At 50.4% G+C, this 17,176-nt stretch overlaps 1 protein-coding gene across 1 annotated transcript in view; it reads right to left on the reverse strand.

Annotated features, from left to right (window-relative positions):
- Nucleotides 1–17,176, reverse strand: part of APCDD1 (adenomatosis polyposis coli down-regulated 1) — a 31,802-nt gene that overhangs the window by 14,340 nt on the left and 286 nt on the right. The window contains exons 2-3 of the mRNA XM_010859114.1: nucleotides 3,362–3,545; nucleotides 3–350 (exon numbers count right to left, since the gene is read on the reverse strand). Of these exons, the coding sequence (XP_010857416.1) occupies nucleotides 3–350; nucleotides 3,362–3,545 (532 nt within the window). The remainder of the gene's footprint in view (nucleotides 1–2; nucleotides 351–3,361; nucleotides 3,546–17,176) is intronic.

Raw genomic sequence — 17,176 nt, forward strand, 5'->3', positions numbered from 1 at the left:
ACTCGCGCCCGCCCTCCTCCTGCCACAGGTCGTAGGGCACGTCCTGCACCCAGGCGCCCCCGGCAGGCACGAAGCCGGGGCACGTGTGGTTGACCAGCTGCCCCAGCCGCTCGGCCACCGCTTCTGAGTGGCACACGACCTGCACGCGGTGCAGCTGGTAGTCGGCCTCGGTGCCGCCGCGGATGATCCAGGAGGCCGGGCGCAGGCGGATCTTGCCGCGGACCACCAACGTGTAGGTGGGGCTGGTGCAGCGGTTGCCGCCATAGTAGAACTGGTAGGCCTTGAACGTGTTGTTGTGGTAGAATCGGTAGGACCTGGTGATGAACTCGGGGCCCGACCGCACCTCACAGCTGCGGGAAAGCGGGGCAGACACCCAGTGAGCCCGGAGCCGCAAGAGGGGGGCATCACAGGGGCCCAACCCCTCACCTCACAGCTCCAGAAACATGGAGGGATACTGTGAGCACATTAAGCAGGGGAGTTCATCACAGGGGTCTGGCCCCACACCTCACAGCTGCGGTCAGTCGGCTGGCCAGAGAATCCGTCCACTCATCACCTTTAGCCAGATCCTAGTCTTGGTGACATTGGGACGTTCCTCTCACCAGTCTTGGCCTTTAACCTGCTTGTGTCTATTATTTATATATAAACCTAGTAGGTATGGTAAATCTGGTTTGAGACATGTGTAGCTAAATCAAGCTGTGAAGCTGACATCCCAAAGGCCAGTGGTTCTCAAAATTACTGTTAGCTTACAAACTGGTGGATGGACATTAGGGCTTCCCTGATGGCTCAGTGGGAAAGAATCCACCTGCAATGCAGGAGACGCAGGAGATACGGGATTGATCCATGGGTCAGGAAGAGGAGGAGGAAACGGCAACCCACTCCAGTATTCTTGCCTGGGAAATCCCATGGACCGGGGTCTACAGTCCATGGGTCACAAAGAGTCAGACAAAACTGAGCATTACTGGAAGTGGGTGCCATTCGCTGGGGAGAGACCTTCATCTGCCAGCAGATGCTGAGTGGACATATGGCACCCAGTGGTCCTCTGAGCATCTGTCTCTGTGACAGAGGGAGAGGAAACCCATATTCCCCCCATCCCCCAGGGAGAGAGGAGTCCTTCCATGTAAGAGGCATTCATGTCTGCTGCCATGGTTTAGACAAGAGCACCACTGACTTCTCACACCTCATCTCACTTGAGAATCTGCTGATCCAGTTCTGAGTTCACATCCACTTGCTTCTCCATCAGCCCCCCGACTGACTCCCCTCACCCAGCCCTCAGCCATCTCCAGCTGGAACTAGTCTCCAGCTTTTTAATTGGTCATCCCCAAGTTGAGACAGGCTGGGACCTAGGACCCTTGGCTGCAGTGCCTGCACCTGGACACACCTCTCCTCCAGCAATGGATACACAGAAACTACGAGACTAAAAATAACTGTGTGCATGTGCAGTTGGGCAAATTATGAACAAGATACAGAAAGACCAAAAATCCCACTGCCTTCTGCAGAGCCGGGAGCAAACCAGGGGACTGTGTGTACCCCCTGCACTCAACACCACTTAAGAGGTGGGCAGACCACCTAAGCCGTCCCACCTGCCAAACCCTGAGCAACATACCCCCTACCCTCATCCCATGTAAGGAACAAGCTCGCCCTTCCCTTGGGGGGTTGTTGTTATCCTTGTTTAGTTGCTAAGTCATGTCTGACTCTTGTGACTCCATGGGGTGTAGCCTGCCAGGCTCCTCTGTCCATGGGATGTCCCAGGCAAGAGTACTGGGATGGGTTGCCATTTCCTCCTCCAGGGGATCTTCCCAACCCAGGGATCAAACCCGAGTGTCCTGCACTGGCCGGCGGATGCTTTACCACTGAGGCACCCGGGCAAGCAAGGCAACCTATTACTTCTTTTTGCTCCCCTCTGCTGCAGCAGGGGCCCCAGTAAAGCCTGGCCTGAATTTCTTGTCCGGCCTCTGATTGATTTCTATTGATTAAGGAGGCCGAGAACCCTACTATCCCCAGTCACTCTTTCCACCATCCCCTTGAGCCAGAGCATCCTTCAGTCACATTGCATCAGGCTGTTAGCAGGGCCCTTGCTGAAATCTCTTCAATGGCATCCCAATTCTCTTACATTAAAAGCCAAACTCACAAGAGACTTGGTCTGCAGGGGCCCTGGGAGCCGGCTTAGCCTCCTCCTTGGCCTGCTGGGGGCTGTCCCACCCCCGCCCCAGGCACAAGGGCTACCGTGGTGCTTCTTCAGTCCAGCCTCTGCTTGCCCCCCAGCAAGAGCTCTTCCCAGTCTTGCATGGCCAAGAACATCTCAGCTCAAGTGTCCTCATCTTGGTAGCCCTTCCCAGCCCAGCCCGTCCTAAAATAGGAGCCCTGATAGTCTCCTGGAGCACCTGTTGTTTTTTTTCCCTCCTTGTAACACTTCGTGTGTTTATTTGTGAAATTCCTGAAGACGTGTCTGTTTCACTCTCTGCTACACACACAGTCTAGAACTGTGCTCAGGCGCAGTAAACATTTGTGCACTTCAGAAATATTTGTTGAACAAAATGATAAATTATTTAAAAGTACACTGCATTAAGATTGTCTGTGCCAATACTGATGAGGAGGTTACTCTGAGAAACCCCATTTTTAGGGAAAAAACAAAAACAAAAACAAAAACCCTCTGGGTCTCCCTTGTCTTATTCGCTTTTTCCTCTCTTCTCCAGATGCCTGTGAACCCTTCCTGAGGCACCTGGGCAGGGTCTGCACAGAAGGCGTCAGATCTCACTATTCCCTAGCCTAGTTAGCCATGTGAATTTGCAACAATTTAATGGGCAGGGTGAAGACTACGGTCTGCCTCTGGGCTATTTTTAAAAGCTCTAATGGAAGATAAGCCAGAGCTCAAACCGGGATAAATCTCAGCTCCACAGCCTGGAAAAGAAGCCAAGACCTGTGCCCTGGCTGGTCCAGGCAGTGTGGGTCCTTTTTAACGTACTCTCAGACTCTGAAGCTGGATATCAACTTACCAGAATACCGCTAGACTATTTAGACCATCAGAAGCTTGCACGTCATGTTTCAGGGTTGGTGAAACACAGACTCCTTGCTAATTTCACTTGCTAATGGTTCTTTTCATACACGAGTGGTCCTCAGGTTCAGTAAACAAGGACGCTTTCACTCCCAGGTGGCTTCACAGTGGCACCGTATCCCCACTGCCCAGGCTAAGATTTCTGCAGGACCGAGCTCTGTTTCTTCATCAACCCAGGCTTCCAAGAGTCGCTTGGCTCTGAGTGAGAACTCAGACAACCCCAGGATCACTGTGGGTTCTAGAAAGTCTCTGTGCACCTGAGAAACCCTAAGAAGTGCACTTGCCGGGCCCTTGCACCCGGCCGCTTACCCGGTGGACACCCAGTGGCCCTCGATGGCGGGTGGCATCTGCACGGTGATCCTGGCTCCATTGTGGAGGTGTTTGAGCATGTGATGACACTGGGATTCCTTGAACGCCCGCCAGGCGCTTTTCTCCAAGGACCTGGGATGGGTTCTGCTGTCCGGATGAAGGAGAGCAGAGCCCTCTCCCAGCCCTGAAACAGAAACATGGAAGCAGGTGTCAGTGGAGCCCTAGAGACGTGAGACTGGCGGAGGAACTTCCCCGAGGCAGGGCCGTCCCCCAGGTGGGAAACGCCGGGTCTGTGGCTATTCCTGGTCTCCTGGAATTCACATGCCTCAGTGGGAAAGGGTCTCAGGAGATCCTTGCCCAGCTGAGAATATGGGATCTGGGGAGACAATGAACGTGACTTCCATGATGTCACTTGATGAGTCCCTAGCAAAGCCAGAGCCCAAACCCAGTTTCCTGAACCAGCCAACAAGGCCACGCCTCTGGGAGCAGCTGTGCAGGGCTGCAGGGGAGAGAAGCCCGTGCCTCAGGGCCACTGAGGCTGGAGACAGGGCTGGAAGAATGGCAGGAAGGGAGGTCGGGGAGGTGGACAGGCCAGTGACACACAGACAGCAGTGGCCTCAGCAAAAGGGTGAAAGGAGATGGCAGGAGAGGCCCATGGAGCTCAGGAGACACCCTGCCATAGGGGCTCCCTTCTGCTCGTGCTACCTCATGCATCTTGGGCTCATCGGTCTCCAAGTGGATACCCTCTAAAGGTGATGCCAGGCCTCCACTCTCCCTCCAAGGGGGCAGGGGTGATTTCCCTCAGTGATCTTCCAAAGCTGCCACTCAAAGTTGGTGACAAACAAACATATGTTACAGGGTTTAAGAAGACTGAACACTTGTAAATGTTTTCCAGGGTAGAGGGGACCTAGGACAAACGTCTCTTTAGTACATGTGGACCAGGTTGGCCAAAATGTGCATACCACCGTGTGTTCAGGAAAAGGCAATGAAAACAGACGGAGCTGTCTTTCTGAAAGCCTGCTGTTCCTTCTGAGAGTCACTCCTGAAATAACTCATGATCTGATGGGTCTTTATTGTGGACCCACTAGGTATTCAGCACTGTGTTAGCAAAAAACAAAACAAAACCACTATTAGACAAACATACAACGATAAAAGATGGGTGTTAACAAAACTGATTGCGGTAATCGTTTCATAATAAATGTTAAATGCTATGTCACCACCAAATCTGTTCGGGCAAACCATGTGAATCACACCCAACTTAGAGTGTGTGTATGTGTGTGTGCTCAGTTATGTACAACTCTTTGTGACTCTATGGACTGTAGCCCACCAGGCTCCTCTGTCCATGGGATTCTCCAGGCAAAAATATGGGAGTGGGTTGCCATGCCCTCCTCCAGGGGATCTTCCCGACCCAGGGATCGAACCCATGTCTCTTATGTCTCCTGCATCAGCAGGGGGTTCTTTACCAGTAGTGCCACCTGGTAATGTGGTGACACTAAAACTCAGAAATCTGCATCAGGTGGTGTAGACACCAATGCTCAGGGCTGTTAAGTAAGAAGCCCCTTCCTGTGGCCTTGAACTCCATCCCAGTGAAGGCCCTTCTGCTGTAGCGATGGTCCTGGGTACTCCATTCCTGACCCTCCCAAAGAGGAGAAGGAAACAGGCAGGACACAAGCCTACTAACCTGGCTATTTCTCTTTTCAAAGCCAGCCTGTTTTCAAAACACATACACTTTGATTAGCCCCTCTGCCAGCCCCACAGTGAGGCCCCTTCAGTAGGTAAGCTGTGGCTCTGAGAAGGAGGAAAGTCTGGAAAAGTCAGGGGCGACCTGTTAGCAATCCTACATGGACGTCCACCCGCACTGTCTTCTGGTGGGGTATCTATCCCAATTCCAGGGTTTCAGTCCCCATTTGTCTGGCACCTGTGTGGACCTCTCTCAGTTGGCTCTGAACTTGAGGCTGGAGAGGGGTGCCTCCACCAGCCCCAAGAGCCGTGATCATCCTGACAATAGGAAGCACTTCCTGAGTCTCCTGGTGGGAATGAAACAAAGAAATAATACAGTATAACTTGTCATCTGTTGAGTAGTCAACTGTGTGAGCAATTGTTATGTGGCTAAAAAAACCAGACTTTAATTCAAGTCTTCAAGTCACGAGACACTGGGAACTGGAGAAGATTCTCTTTTAAATGTGACACTCAGCATTCAGTCAAGATGCCATGCTCTCAGATCAACCAAGCCAAGCTCTGTTCTAAAACTGATTTATATAAACCCCTTTACACTCTGCAAATGTGTCCCTGTAAAGCTAAGGAAAGCTGGAAGGGAGTGGATATGGGTGAAATGCCGGAACTGGGCTACTTAGGTTTGAAACCGGATCAGCCACTTAATAGATTTCATCAAACCCAAGACTTCAGTGATTGTTAAGATGCATCGTTATTTTATTACCAGTGACAAAAAGCACTTGCATTTAAACAGTGACACAGGCCTTAGCAGCAGTGCCCAGACACCCTCAGAATACGGCCTCTGACTGCTTCATCTCTGCAGAGAGATCTGGCCTTCAGCTGCAAAGCTTCACTCGGGACAATAATGGCTCTGCTCTACAAGGATCTCGACCACAAAGCTCAAACACAGCCTTGTCTTTTCGTGGGCATCTTCCCTTCCACATAACTGTTTCTCAGTGAGGAAACATGTAAGGGCAGCTACTTCCCACCCTCACTCTGAGATAAACACTCGACCCACTGATGTCACGGGACACCCCCGGCTCTCTTACTGGTCTGCCTGATTTCCACCCTGGTTTTGTTCTCAGCACTGAGAGTGGATTTCCCTGGTGGCTCAGATGATAAAGCATCTGCCTGCAATGTGGGAGACCCAGGTTCAATCCCTGGGTCAGGAAGATCCCCTGGAGAAGGAAATGGCAACCCACTCCAGTACTCATGCCTGGAAAATTCCATGGATGGAGAAGGCTGGTGGGCTACAGTCCATGGGGTCGCAAAGAGTCAGATCAACTGAGCGACTTCACTTTCACTTACTTTCACTTTTGTTCTCAGCGTTGAGAGTAGAATTTACAAGTGAGTTCTAACACCTGGCTCAAACTTTCACTCTCTTTTCAGGACCAAGCTATTGGCAACTATGCCACAGGTGGAGAGTAACAAGAGCGCACAGAGAGGAAGTGAGGTGAGGACAGTACGGGCAGCTGGGTCCAGGCTCACGCAGGTGAAGACCCACGTCCCCAGCATGACGGCCACCCACAGGCTCACGGCGACTGGAAGATGCACACCCACTGTAAAGACCTTATTTATGAAAAGACATCAGTCCTACAACCGATGAAACACACAACGGCACCATGACCACAAACCCATCACTCGGCCCCACAAGCTCCCGTGCGCTCACCTGTAAGGAGGAGGTGACAGCACTGCAGGGTCCTGGAGTCAGTCTCAGGACTCACCAAGAGCGTTTCCTTTAGCATATGGTTCACGGTTCTTATTAGATGTTAGTTGCTATTATTTTGGAGAAGGCAATGGCACCCCACTCCAGTACTCTTGCCTGGAAAATCCCATGGATGGAGGAGCCTGGTAGGCTGCAGTCCATGGGGTCGCTAGGAGTCAGACACGACTGAAGCGACTTAGCAGCAGCAGCAGCAGCTCTTATTTTAGGGCTTCCCCAGTGGCTCAGTGGTAAAGAATCCACCTGCAATTCATGGGCCGCAGGAAACGTGGGTTCAATCCCTGGGTCAAGAAGATCCCCTGAAGGAGGGCATGGTAACCCACTCCAGTATTCTTGCCTGGAGAATACCAAGGATGCTGGTGGGCTACAGTCCATGGAGTTGCCAAGAGTTGGACAAGGCTGAAACGACTTGGCATGCACACATGCTTTTAGTTTAAATGATGGTCAAGCTCTTGGAGGCCCTGAGAAAGCCCTTCCTAACAAGACGGCTACCATAATGGAGAGAGTCCCCCGACCCTGGTGCACTCTGAGCTCTGCATGGACAGAATACCCAGAAGTCTGGGCTCCCAGCAGCCGACTCACTGGTGATCCAGATGGACAGGAGCATGGGAGCCCGAGGCCGGTGACAAGCGCTACTCACCGTAACAAGTGCCCACGTGCTGCCACTCTGTGCAGCATAGGGGCTGGAAGCACAAAGAAGAATGAAGCTGAGTTTTTCCAACATGGAGACTCTCAAGGTCTTGCTGGGCTGGATGTCTGAGGACCAGTGTGGATGGTGGCCAGGTCTGGAGAGGAGGTAGGTTCGGGGTTGGGGGAAGAGGGCATGGTGCTCAGGACCTGTGTGGTTGTGCGGGAGGTGGGCGCCACCCAGGGAGGGTGCCCACAGGCAGCTTTATAACAAGGGAAGGAAGAAAGAAAATCCCCAAACTACCAATTGCACATCACTAGAGAGCAGGCAGAGTCGGACACGACTGAAGCAACTTAGCAGCAGCAGCAGCAGCAGAGAGCAGGCAAAGGGCTTCTAGAGACCAGTCTCCATCTTGCTGCTGCTCCTGTTGGACAACGAGCCACATCGGGGCCCAGGCGAGGTGTTGCCCAGGAGGCCAGCAGGATTGAGGACTCAATAGACAACCCCTCCCTGGGATACAGGGCTACCCACCAGGTAGGGATGAATCTCTAGGGTGGGAAATGGGACTGGAATTTATTCTCTTTTTATCTTTTTCCTTCAAAGTACCCATCACCTTGATGGTTCTTAGGAAGCAAAACTGAAGAGGTCAAGTGGGAGCAGGCAGGAGAAGCTGTCTCTAAGGGTCAGCTCTGAATGAGGTTGCCAACACTCACCCAGCTTGCCTGGTGTGAGTCGTGGACACCTGCCCCATGTGAAAGTAAAAAGTGTTAGTCGGTTGTGTCCAACTCTGCGACCCCATGGACTGCAGCCCATTGGGCTCCTCTGTCGATGGGATTCTCCAGGCAAGAATACTGGAGTGTCACAATGAAGAAACAGACATAGAGAACTGACTTATGGGGACAGCGGTGGAGAAGGTGAGATGTATGAGGAGAGTAACATGGAAACTTACATTACCACTTGTAAAATAGATAGCCAACGGGAATTTGCTGAATGTCTCAGGAAACTCAAACAGGGGCTCTGTATCAACCTAGAGGGGCGGGATGGGGCAGGAGATGGGAGGGAGGTACAAGAGGGACCTATGAGTGATTCATGTTGCAGTTTGACAGAAAACAACAAAATTCTGTAAAGCAATTATCCTTCAATTAAAAAAAAAAAGAATACATAAATGAGTAGCCATTTCCTTCTCCAGGGGATCGTCCCAACGCAGGGATCAAACCCAGGTCTCCTGCATTGCAGGTGGATTCTTTAGCGTCTGAGCCAGGTTCCGTCTAATATTCAATCAACGGCTGGGAGTGAAAAGGCCACATGAGGCACCTAGTTCAGCTGCAGGGGAGGCCATGTGGACCGCCCCAACTCCTTACACCCCAGGACTCCCTTCCCAGGATCAGCCATCGGGTACCCTCCAAGACCAGTCTTAGACTTCTGGCCAACCCAGGGCCCCATTTTCTCGCATTGCCAGGACTGTGTCAGCTCCAAATCTGGGACTGAAACTAGCAACTCACTCATTCACACCATCAGAAAGGCTCTGGAGGGCCAGGCATTCACTCTGTAGGCACATCCTACAGTTGGGGGAGAAACCAGACCCCAGGGCTTATGGAGGGGCTCGTGAGGGGGAGTAGGCGGGTACGTCATCTTGAGCATGGAGTGGGCTGGACCAGGGAAGAGGAACCCAAAGCTTTTAGGCAAACTAACACAGGATAAGGATTCCATTTGGGAAAGACTGCTTTTCCCTTTTTTGGAGGGATGAGCAGCAGGAGGATCAATTATGAAGCTTCTGCCATGGCTCAGTGTATCAATTTTGCCTGAATATGTGAGAAAGATGAGCGAAGGGACTTGCTTTCAACAAGCAGTAAATCTTCTCTGTGGTTCTAGAGAGGCATGGACCATCTCTGGCATGTGGTAGGGAGAGGTCTCACCAAGAAGGTATTTAAAAAGGAAAGGAAGGAGGGAAAGACAGAGAGAGGAAACCAGGAGTATTACTAATCAGCACTAAGTCTGGAAACAAACTCTTGCAAAATACTTAAGGGTCCACTTTCACCTGTCTCCAACAGCTTAAATCGATATCCAACTCGAAGGCGGCGACTGTGATAACAGTTACTACCTGAGTGTACTTATTACTTATAATAGTAAATGTCTTATCACGCATAATAACTTTAAAACCCTGCATTTGATTATATTATCGGTATAATCAGAAGTGCATTGGCTAATCACCATATCTGCTGTGTTGTGTGTTGTCCTGTGCTGAGTCGCTTCAGCTGTGTCCAACTATTTGGGACCTTATGGACTGTAGCTCGCCAGGCTCCTCTGTCCATGGGACTTCCCAGACAAGAATGCTGGGAGTGGGTTGCCATTCCCTCCTCCAGGGGATCTTCCCAACCCAATTTGAACCTGAGTCTCTTAAGTCTCCTGTACTGGCAGGTGGGTTCTTTACCACTAGCACCACCTGGGAAGCCCCGTCGCCATATTTGGTTGCTGACAATTCTGCCGTTGGACATTGAGTGCAGTTGACATGACGGTCTTTCAGGTTCTTAAGGCGGTGCACGGTGAGGTCACTGTTAGGAACAGCAGTGCCTGTGGGTGGTGCTCTGGATGCAGTAGTCATCGGTGAGCAGGTGACAGTCCTATTTAGGCCATGAGAGGGTCCCCCTCTCTGTGTTTCTCATATGAGTCAGGAAATACATATGTATGATGCACACACAAATAACATCAAGGTTTTGGTGAACTAAGGAGTCTAGATGTATTGGTCAGTTGAGAAGACTAGCGCATCGGGTCTCATTCGTTAAGTTTTGTTGCAAATAACTACAAGGAAAAGAGCATCTCAAAGGTTAAACAGCACCAGCACAGGTAGAAAGGGGCTGTTTCTAGGCTTCAAGGTGACTCTGGCTGGTCATCGAACAGGTGCCTTTGTGCCCCAGTACAAATTAAAAATTAGAGGAATGGGAATGGTAACTACCATCTGCAAAATACTTGAAGATTCACTTGACTCACATATTATCTCGTTTCTCAAATATCAGGCACATGAACAGAAAGGAGCAGAGGAAAACCAGTCTTCAAGGTCAAGGGTGTTAGGAAGAGCCAGGCCCTGATACAGCCACACCCAGCCGGCGCAATCAGTGGTGCTCTGATGAAGCGGCTATCAGTGTGACTTCACTACAGAACAGTCTCTGACATCTGAGGTCTCAGGCCTGGGCCCAGATCAAATGGTTATGACAACGGGGCAGCTTCTTTCAAGTACAGGACCCTGGAAGGAGACTGTTCTCTTGCTGAAAACAAACTAATTCCTCAAGGCTCGGGGGACAACTTCATAGATGACCTCTTGCAGAGAACTACATGAGTTCCTGGGGCTCTGGAGGGTGTGTTCACATGCCCGGATATGTGCGTGCATGTGTGTTCCTACATGTGTATGTGCAAGATCAACTCATTCCCACGGGCAAAATCACTCACAACAGAAGTCCTAAATGACTCCAGAATGACCTTTACTTCTACCATGATTGACAGTCTACTGTTCAGACAGTGAAAACTCCCAGAGATAGCAAATAAAAGACCAGATTTCCCCAAACGAGAGGAGACACAGGTTTAACCATTTACCCAGGGATTTGTGACCTAAGTTCAAGGCCCATGGGGCCAGGTGACTGTTTACAGCCTCCAGGTTGCCAGGCTCTGCTCACAGTAAGCACCCCTGAACACTGGCTTCAACAAGGACAAATGCAGTATTTCTCCATCACCCACGCTGATCCCTGAACCCATGCTGTTCTTGAAGAGTGAGCCAGGCCACGGACAGGATCAGACAGAAGGTGAAGGGCGGGTGTAGGGGGCAGACAGAGTAGTGACTCAGAGCCAACCTTCACCCCTCAGCAGGTGGCTGCAGGCCTACCGGGTGCAAGGTTGTATTATATGAGGCCGGACCCGTCACTGACACGGGAAGGGAAACTTGGGAGAGAGATATGGTGTGTGGCCACATCCCCAAGTTCTCAGTAACATTTAAAAAATCTGAGTCCCCTCGATATACCCTGCAGTTTCTGACCTGCCCATCTAGACTGAGGACCCAACACTCCAAACCACCATCCACACAATAAAGTAAGAAATCAGTTGGGAAGGAAACACTTCCAGGCACACTTGGACACTTGGGACTGAACGCACCTCTGAGCTGGGTAGTCACTGAAAAGGTGCTTTAATGCTTAAAAAAATTATATCAAAACAGCCAAGTAAGTGTAACATCAAGGCATACACAATGGTGGTTTCGGAGGGCGGCAGGTTTCTGAAAGACCTGTCCCCGCTCACCAGGCACCTGGTATCCTGGATGCAACGTGACCTGCATCCCTCTTGCACAAGAGCGAGGATGCCTCTCTGGGTGGAGCGTTGTGATGCAAACAAATCCATGGAGAGACGACGGGACAACAGGGGATATGCAAGTGATCACTCCACCAAGACATCGCCCAGCCCACGAAGGGGGCCCTCGAGATGGCGAGTGGGCCGTGAGGTCGGCAGTCTGTTCCACCGCCCACACGGCTGCCATGTCTTGGAACAAAAGCTGGAGTTCACTCCAGACGGGCACCTACACTCACCATGCTCTTGTTTTTATTTCCATGTCTCCGGAGATCAAAGCTGAGAGAGTTGCTTTTGCCAGTCTTTAAACTTTCTTATCTGAAAGCATTTTCCCTTTATGAGAAACACAATAAAGTCAAGATTTCAAATTCCTGCTTTCATTTAACTTCAGATGAAAACGAGGTAATTCTCTAAGTCGTTTTCTTCTAAGGCCTCGGTGTCCGGGCCAGACGCTGGGGTTGAACCACAGATGGCTGTTCTGCCCGCTGGGCCTGGAGCTGACGGCTGCCACCACAGACTGCTCGCCACAGCCATGTGTGTGTGTGAGGTGTGTGTGACTATGTATATGGTGTGTGTCTGTGTGTATGTTGTGTGCATGAGGTGTGTTGTGTATACATGTGTGATGTGTGTGTGCATGGTGTGTGTGTGTGGTGTTTGGGCACTGTGTGTGTGTGCACCTGGGGTCTTCACAGTATGTATGCACGTGGTGTATACATGGTATGTATGTGGTACCTGTGTGTATGGTGTGTATGTGGTATGTATGTGTTTGTGTATAGTGTGTGTATATGTGCATGGTGTACATGTGGTGTATGTATGGTATGTGTTTGAACGTGTCTATGGCACATGTGTGGATGTGTATGGTATGTGTGTATGGTGTGTGTGTACATGGTGTATGTATGGTGTGTGTGTGGTGTATGCTGTGTGTATGCATGTTATGTATACGTGCATGGTGTGTTCATGGTGTGTGTGTCTATGCATGGTGTATGACGGTGTATGTGGTGTGTGTATATATGTTATAGTATGTGTATATGTGATGTGTGTGTGTGTATGGTGTGTGTGTATGTGGTGTGTGTATATGTGGTGTATGTATGGTGTGTGTACGTACATGTGTACGGTGTGTGTTACGGTGTGAGTGTATATGTTATGGTGTGTGTGTGTGTGTGTGTGTGTGTGTGTGTATGGTGTGTCTATGTGCACGGTGTGTGAGTGTGTGGAGTGTGGGACTCCCAGAAGGGAGAAACACTGCAGTCAGGGCAGCACGCCAACCTCCTGGCTCTGGGCTCTCCATAAGCTCTCCCCTTCCCCAGGTGTTCTCAGGAATCTTCAGGAAGGGACTGCCCCTCCTCCCAGCCTTGTCCCCAGCCAGCAGGGACACAGGCACCAGGAGGCCCTGGTAGACAGATCTGGTGACTGAATGGCTGAAAGAAGGAGGCTAGAAAACCCTTCGAGAACAGGAGACCCTCAGTCACTGCAGGGTGACTTCACATCCTTTCTCTGACCTAGGTTCCTCCAATTACACGACTTTCCAAAATAATTTTATTCCCAAAGTGAGAAGAACTAAACGGCCTGTGCACACAATGTCAGGACACAGTAGGCACTCCTCCTGGGATGGTGACAGACTCTCCTGAGCTGTTCCCCAGGATCACTTCCACCCCATGCAGGGGCTCCTAAAGACACTCACGCCACGTAAGCTTCCAGCAGATGCTCACAATCACCAACATACCTTTTCACATTTCTAGTCCCAAATGTTCTATCAGGCTGTCATCAGTCTGTCCCTTAACGATGTGCATTTGCACAGCCCTGTCTCCCACTGATGTTGAGCTCTTTACTCACTTAGGGAGAAAAAGAAGGAACACAGCTACAACGAGTCAGCTCAGCCACGTGCTTAAGGCCGGTCGGTTTCTTCCACAAAAGAATATTTACCATCTGCCTACGACCCTTGCTCCCTGCTATGAGCAGCTGAGTCCTATTTCTTTTCAAGATTACATTTTATGACTAGGGGGGAAAAGGTATAGGAAAGGCAATGTATTTTTGGTCACAAGAGCTGCCTTCAGTAAAAATCATATTTCAAAGATTCTATTTTACCCTATTGCAATGTTTCCTTGCATTCTGTTGGTTAAACAATCTTTTGGTAATCCACACAGTTTTGGTTTTTTGTTTTTTTTTTTCAACTTTAAGAGACTACACTTGAGTGAAAGAGAATAGCTCAAAAGTGTCTTCCCATTTCAGAAAAGTCAATGAATGCTACAAAGTAAACAGTGTTGAGGAGAAGACCACCTCCCCAACATGGGCTCCAAAACTTCATCCCACACGTTTTGTTTCCATCAGCAGAGAGAATCAGCACTCAGGCACACGACAGCACCACTTACTCTGAAACGCCTTGTGTTAATCTGTGTTCTGGAGCGGGATGACTTTTGTGACTTTTCATCGAAGCAAAGAAAACAGCAACAAGGGACATCCCTCAGCTGCAGACCCTCACGACATTCAATCAGCTTTATTTGGACTAAGAAATGCAATTGCTCTCAGGAGGTGAAGGAGGGGAGAGTAAAACTGACACGCATGCTTTCACATCGTCACATTTTGAACTTGGGTCTCTCACCACATTTACAGTTTAAAAAAAAAAGCTAAAATAAACAAAAGGCTCCTGTCTTGCCAGATCCTAATTTACTCACCAATAGGATCTAGGGGTGATTTATGACTTGCCTGAGTTGAAATAAAAGTAACCCCCAAACTGAACAAAGATCAGATGCCAAACACAATAGTTTCTCCAGCGTCTTCACCTGGAATCTTCCTGAAGGTCTTGTGCACTCTGTAATCTTATTAATGAGACTTGGTGGAACAAATAATCTACAAATGATGTCAGGAACTAAATTAATTAAAGTTGGCCCCAAGTACATGCATCACCATAGAAAATATGTTTTAATCTACTAATTGCTACCATATTAATAAATAAACAAATGGCATCCTAAGGTTGTTTGCTATTCAGTCACTCAGTCATGTCCGGCTCTTTGTGACCCCATAGACTGCAGCACACCAGGCTTCCCTGTCTTCCACTATCTCCCAGAGTTTGCTCAAACTCGTATCCATTGAGTCAGTGATGCTATCTAACCTTCTCATCCTCTGCCACCCCCTTCTTCTCTTGCCTTCAATATTTCCCAGCATCAGGATCTTTTCCAATACCAGTAGACATATCATTAAGCCATTCTAAAAGAGTGCAGGCAATTTTCTTCAGGCTGATGACTTCTCTTAAGATAAACGATCAAGCTCCATCTGTTACTACAGAATCTTTAAATACTTGCAAGACCCCTAACTACAGAGTAAGACACACTCTGAAGCCACTCCCTTGGGTTAGATGGACTAATGCTCATATTTTGTTAAAAGTACTTCAAGTAAGTAAAAACAGGTCAGAAAAGGGGGAAAGGAAGAATACTCAATTCTTTCCTGGTGCTCTACACTACCCTAAGGCATCGTAACAAGCAAGCCTCTCTCAGGTCACAGAGATTTATACCCAGAAGTACTACTCCCTCACTTTCTCTTCTGTGCTGGAGCCCCCACGAGCGCAGCTGGTCTGTGGGCAACATCAGTGTGCATAATTTTGCCACAGGAGGTTCACTTTGAAATGGGATGACTTTTTGTAGGATTATCCTCGTCATCCCCTTAAACTTGGCAAACCTTGTTTTTTTTATCTTACATCCTTTCATCATATGTATGCCTGCACACACATGCACATGTGGACATGTGCACAGGGGCTGGCCCCACTGGCTTATGCCCCTTTCCTGACTCCCTCCCGGCACACTGTGGGTCTGGGTAAACCCCGACCCCACGGAGTTCAGGCTGACTTCAGCTGGAGTCCAGAGATCTGGGGCTAGATTCGAGCCACAATGAGGCTGCACTTGGGCTCCCCTTACCCCTTGGTACTATCGAAGCTTGCACTGTGGTGCAGGAAGTGTGGTTTCAACTTCCACCGCTCGAAACAAGGAGGAAAAATTCAGGATGGGTTGGCCTAGGCTGCGTCTCTGAGGATGGCTTTTGTAGTCCAAAAGGCAAATGGCCTTGTGCAAAAAAAAAAAAAATTCTGTTCATGCCAATTTCAAATACTTTTTTCACTTTAAAGGCATTCACCCATGTGCCCATTTTCTTTCAACTACGATGAGAGGTTTTTTAGGGGACACTCTCCCCTTCATCCTCTCTCTCTGCCTCTCGTTTCTGGTGTGGGTGGCAGCTGCCGTTTGATCTGCCCGTGGGCTCTGATTTGTTTCATGTTTCAGCCAAAGATGAAGACTGCTCTGTAATTCCAAGCAGATGGGCCGAGGAGCGCAACCCTGTAATTACACCTTCTCTCTTTCTCTGGCCCTCGAACTGCGAGTCTTCCAACCTGACTTTGAAAGTCTGGGATCGCTGGGGTTCTGGGTACACCTTGGCCGTCCAGCAGGTCTGGCCCAGCCCAACGGGTTCACAGGGCCCTTGGAACTGTACTGCCCACGCCACCCGCCTGAGCAGGACGACAGAGAAAACAGTCGCTCAGGGCTCCCAGGGTGCTGCCCCTCCCTCTCCTAGATGGTCTGAAGGGTCACTGCCTGACCACCTTCTGAAGCTGGATCAGAAACCTAGAGGCTGCGAGGGTGCTGACCTGCTGATTTGACGTGCAGAGGTCATGGTGGGTGTGGAGACAGGAGAGCTCTGCTCTTGGTGGACACTCTACTAAAGGGCCAGGCATTCACCTGTAGGGAAAGCTGACCCAGGACATCTGGATCAGCACATGTGCTTGCCACCACCCAGCCCCACAAGTCCACCTTCCCATCCCGGAGCAATGCTGTCTTACTTTCTTTAGTGCAATTTCTGGAGTACTTGTAAAGCCTGCTGCTCTCTAGCTGGGGGTTTACTGGGACCGCTGAGAACATGTGACACACCAAGCAGAAACAAAACCCACGAGAGCAGGAGAGAAGCAAGCTCAGGTCCTGGAGAACTGAGGGGACTAGTTTTAATTATTGCCCCTCTGCTGCTGCGAGGACCCCACTCCCTGAAAGTGCCTCCAGAGAACCTACCGGTCCACCTGGGACAGACCCCTGCCCAGCCCCTTGAGACACTCGTTCTCCGAGGGGCGCGCAAGAACACCCGCGCTGCTTTCGCCCTGAAATGATCACAGTCCTCTGCACGGTTCCCCCCAAAGCCTGGAGCTCAGCGCGAGCCCCCTGCGCTCTGACACTCTGTGAAGGGCGCACAGCCTGCGGGTCCTTGACGGCCTGTAGTCCGAAGCCCCGCGAAGTGGACACAAGTGTCGTGGGACCTGGACGGAAAGTCTGAGCGCGCGCCCTTCCAGAGAGAGCACGGCCGACGCCGGGGAACGCGAGCCTCTTTCAGGGCGCCCAGGATGGGGCTGTGCCTTGCCGCGGGGTCACCTCGGTTCTAGGGAGTCCCCGCAGGG

This window comes from Bison bison, unplaced genomic scaffold (genome assembly GCF_000754665.1).
Source record: "Bison bison bison isolate TAMUID 2011002044 unplaced genomic scaffold, Bison_UMD1.0 scf7180017864453, whole genome shotgun sequence".
Taxonomy (NCBI): Eukaryota; Metazoa; Chordata; class Mammalia; order Artiodactyla; family Bovidae; genus Bison; species Bison bison.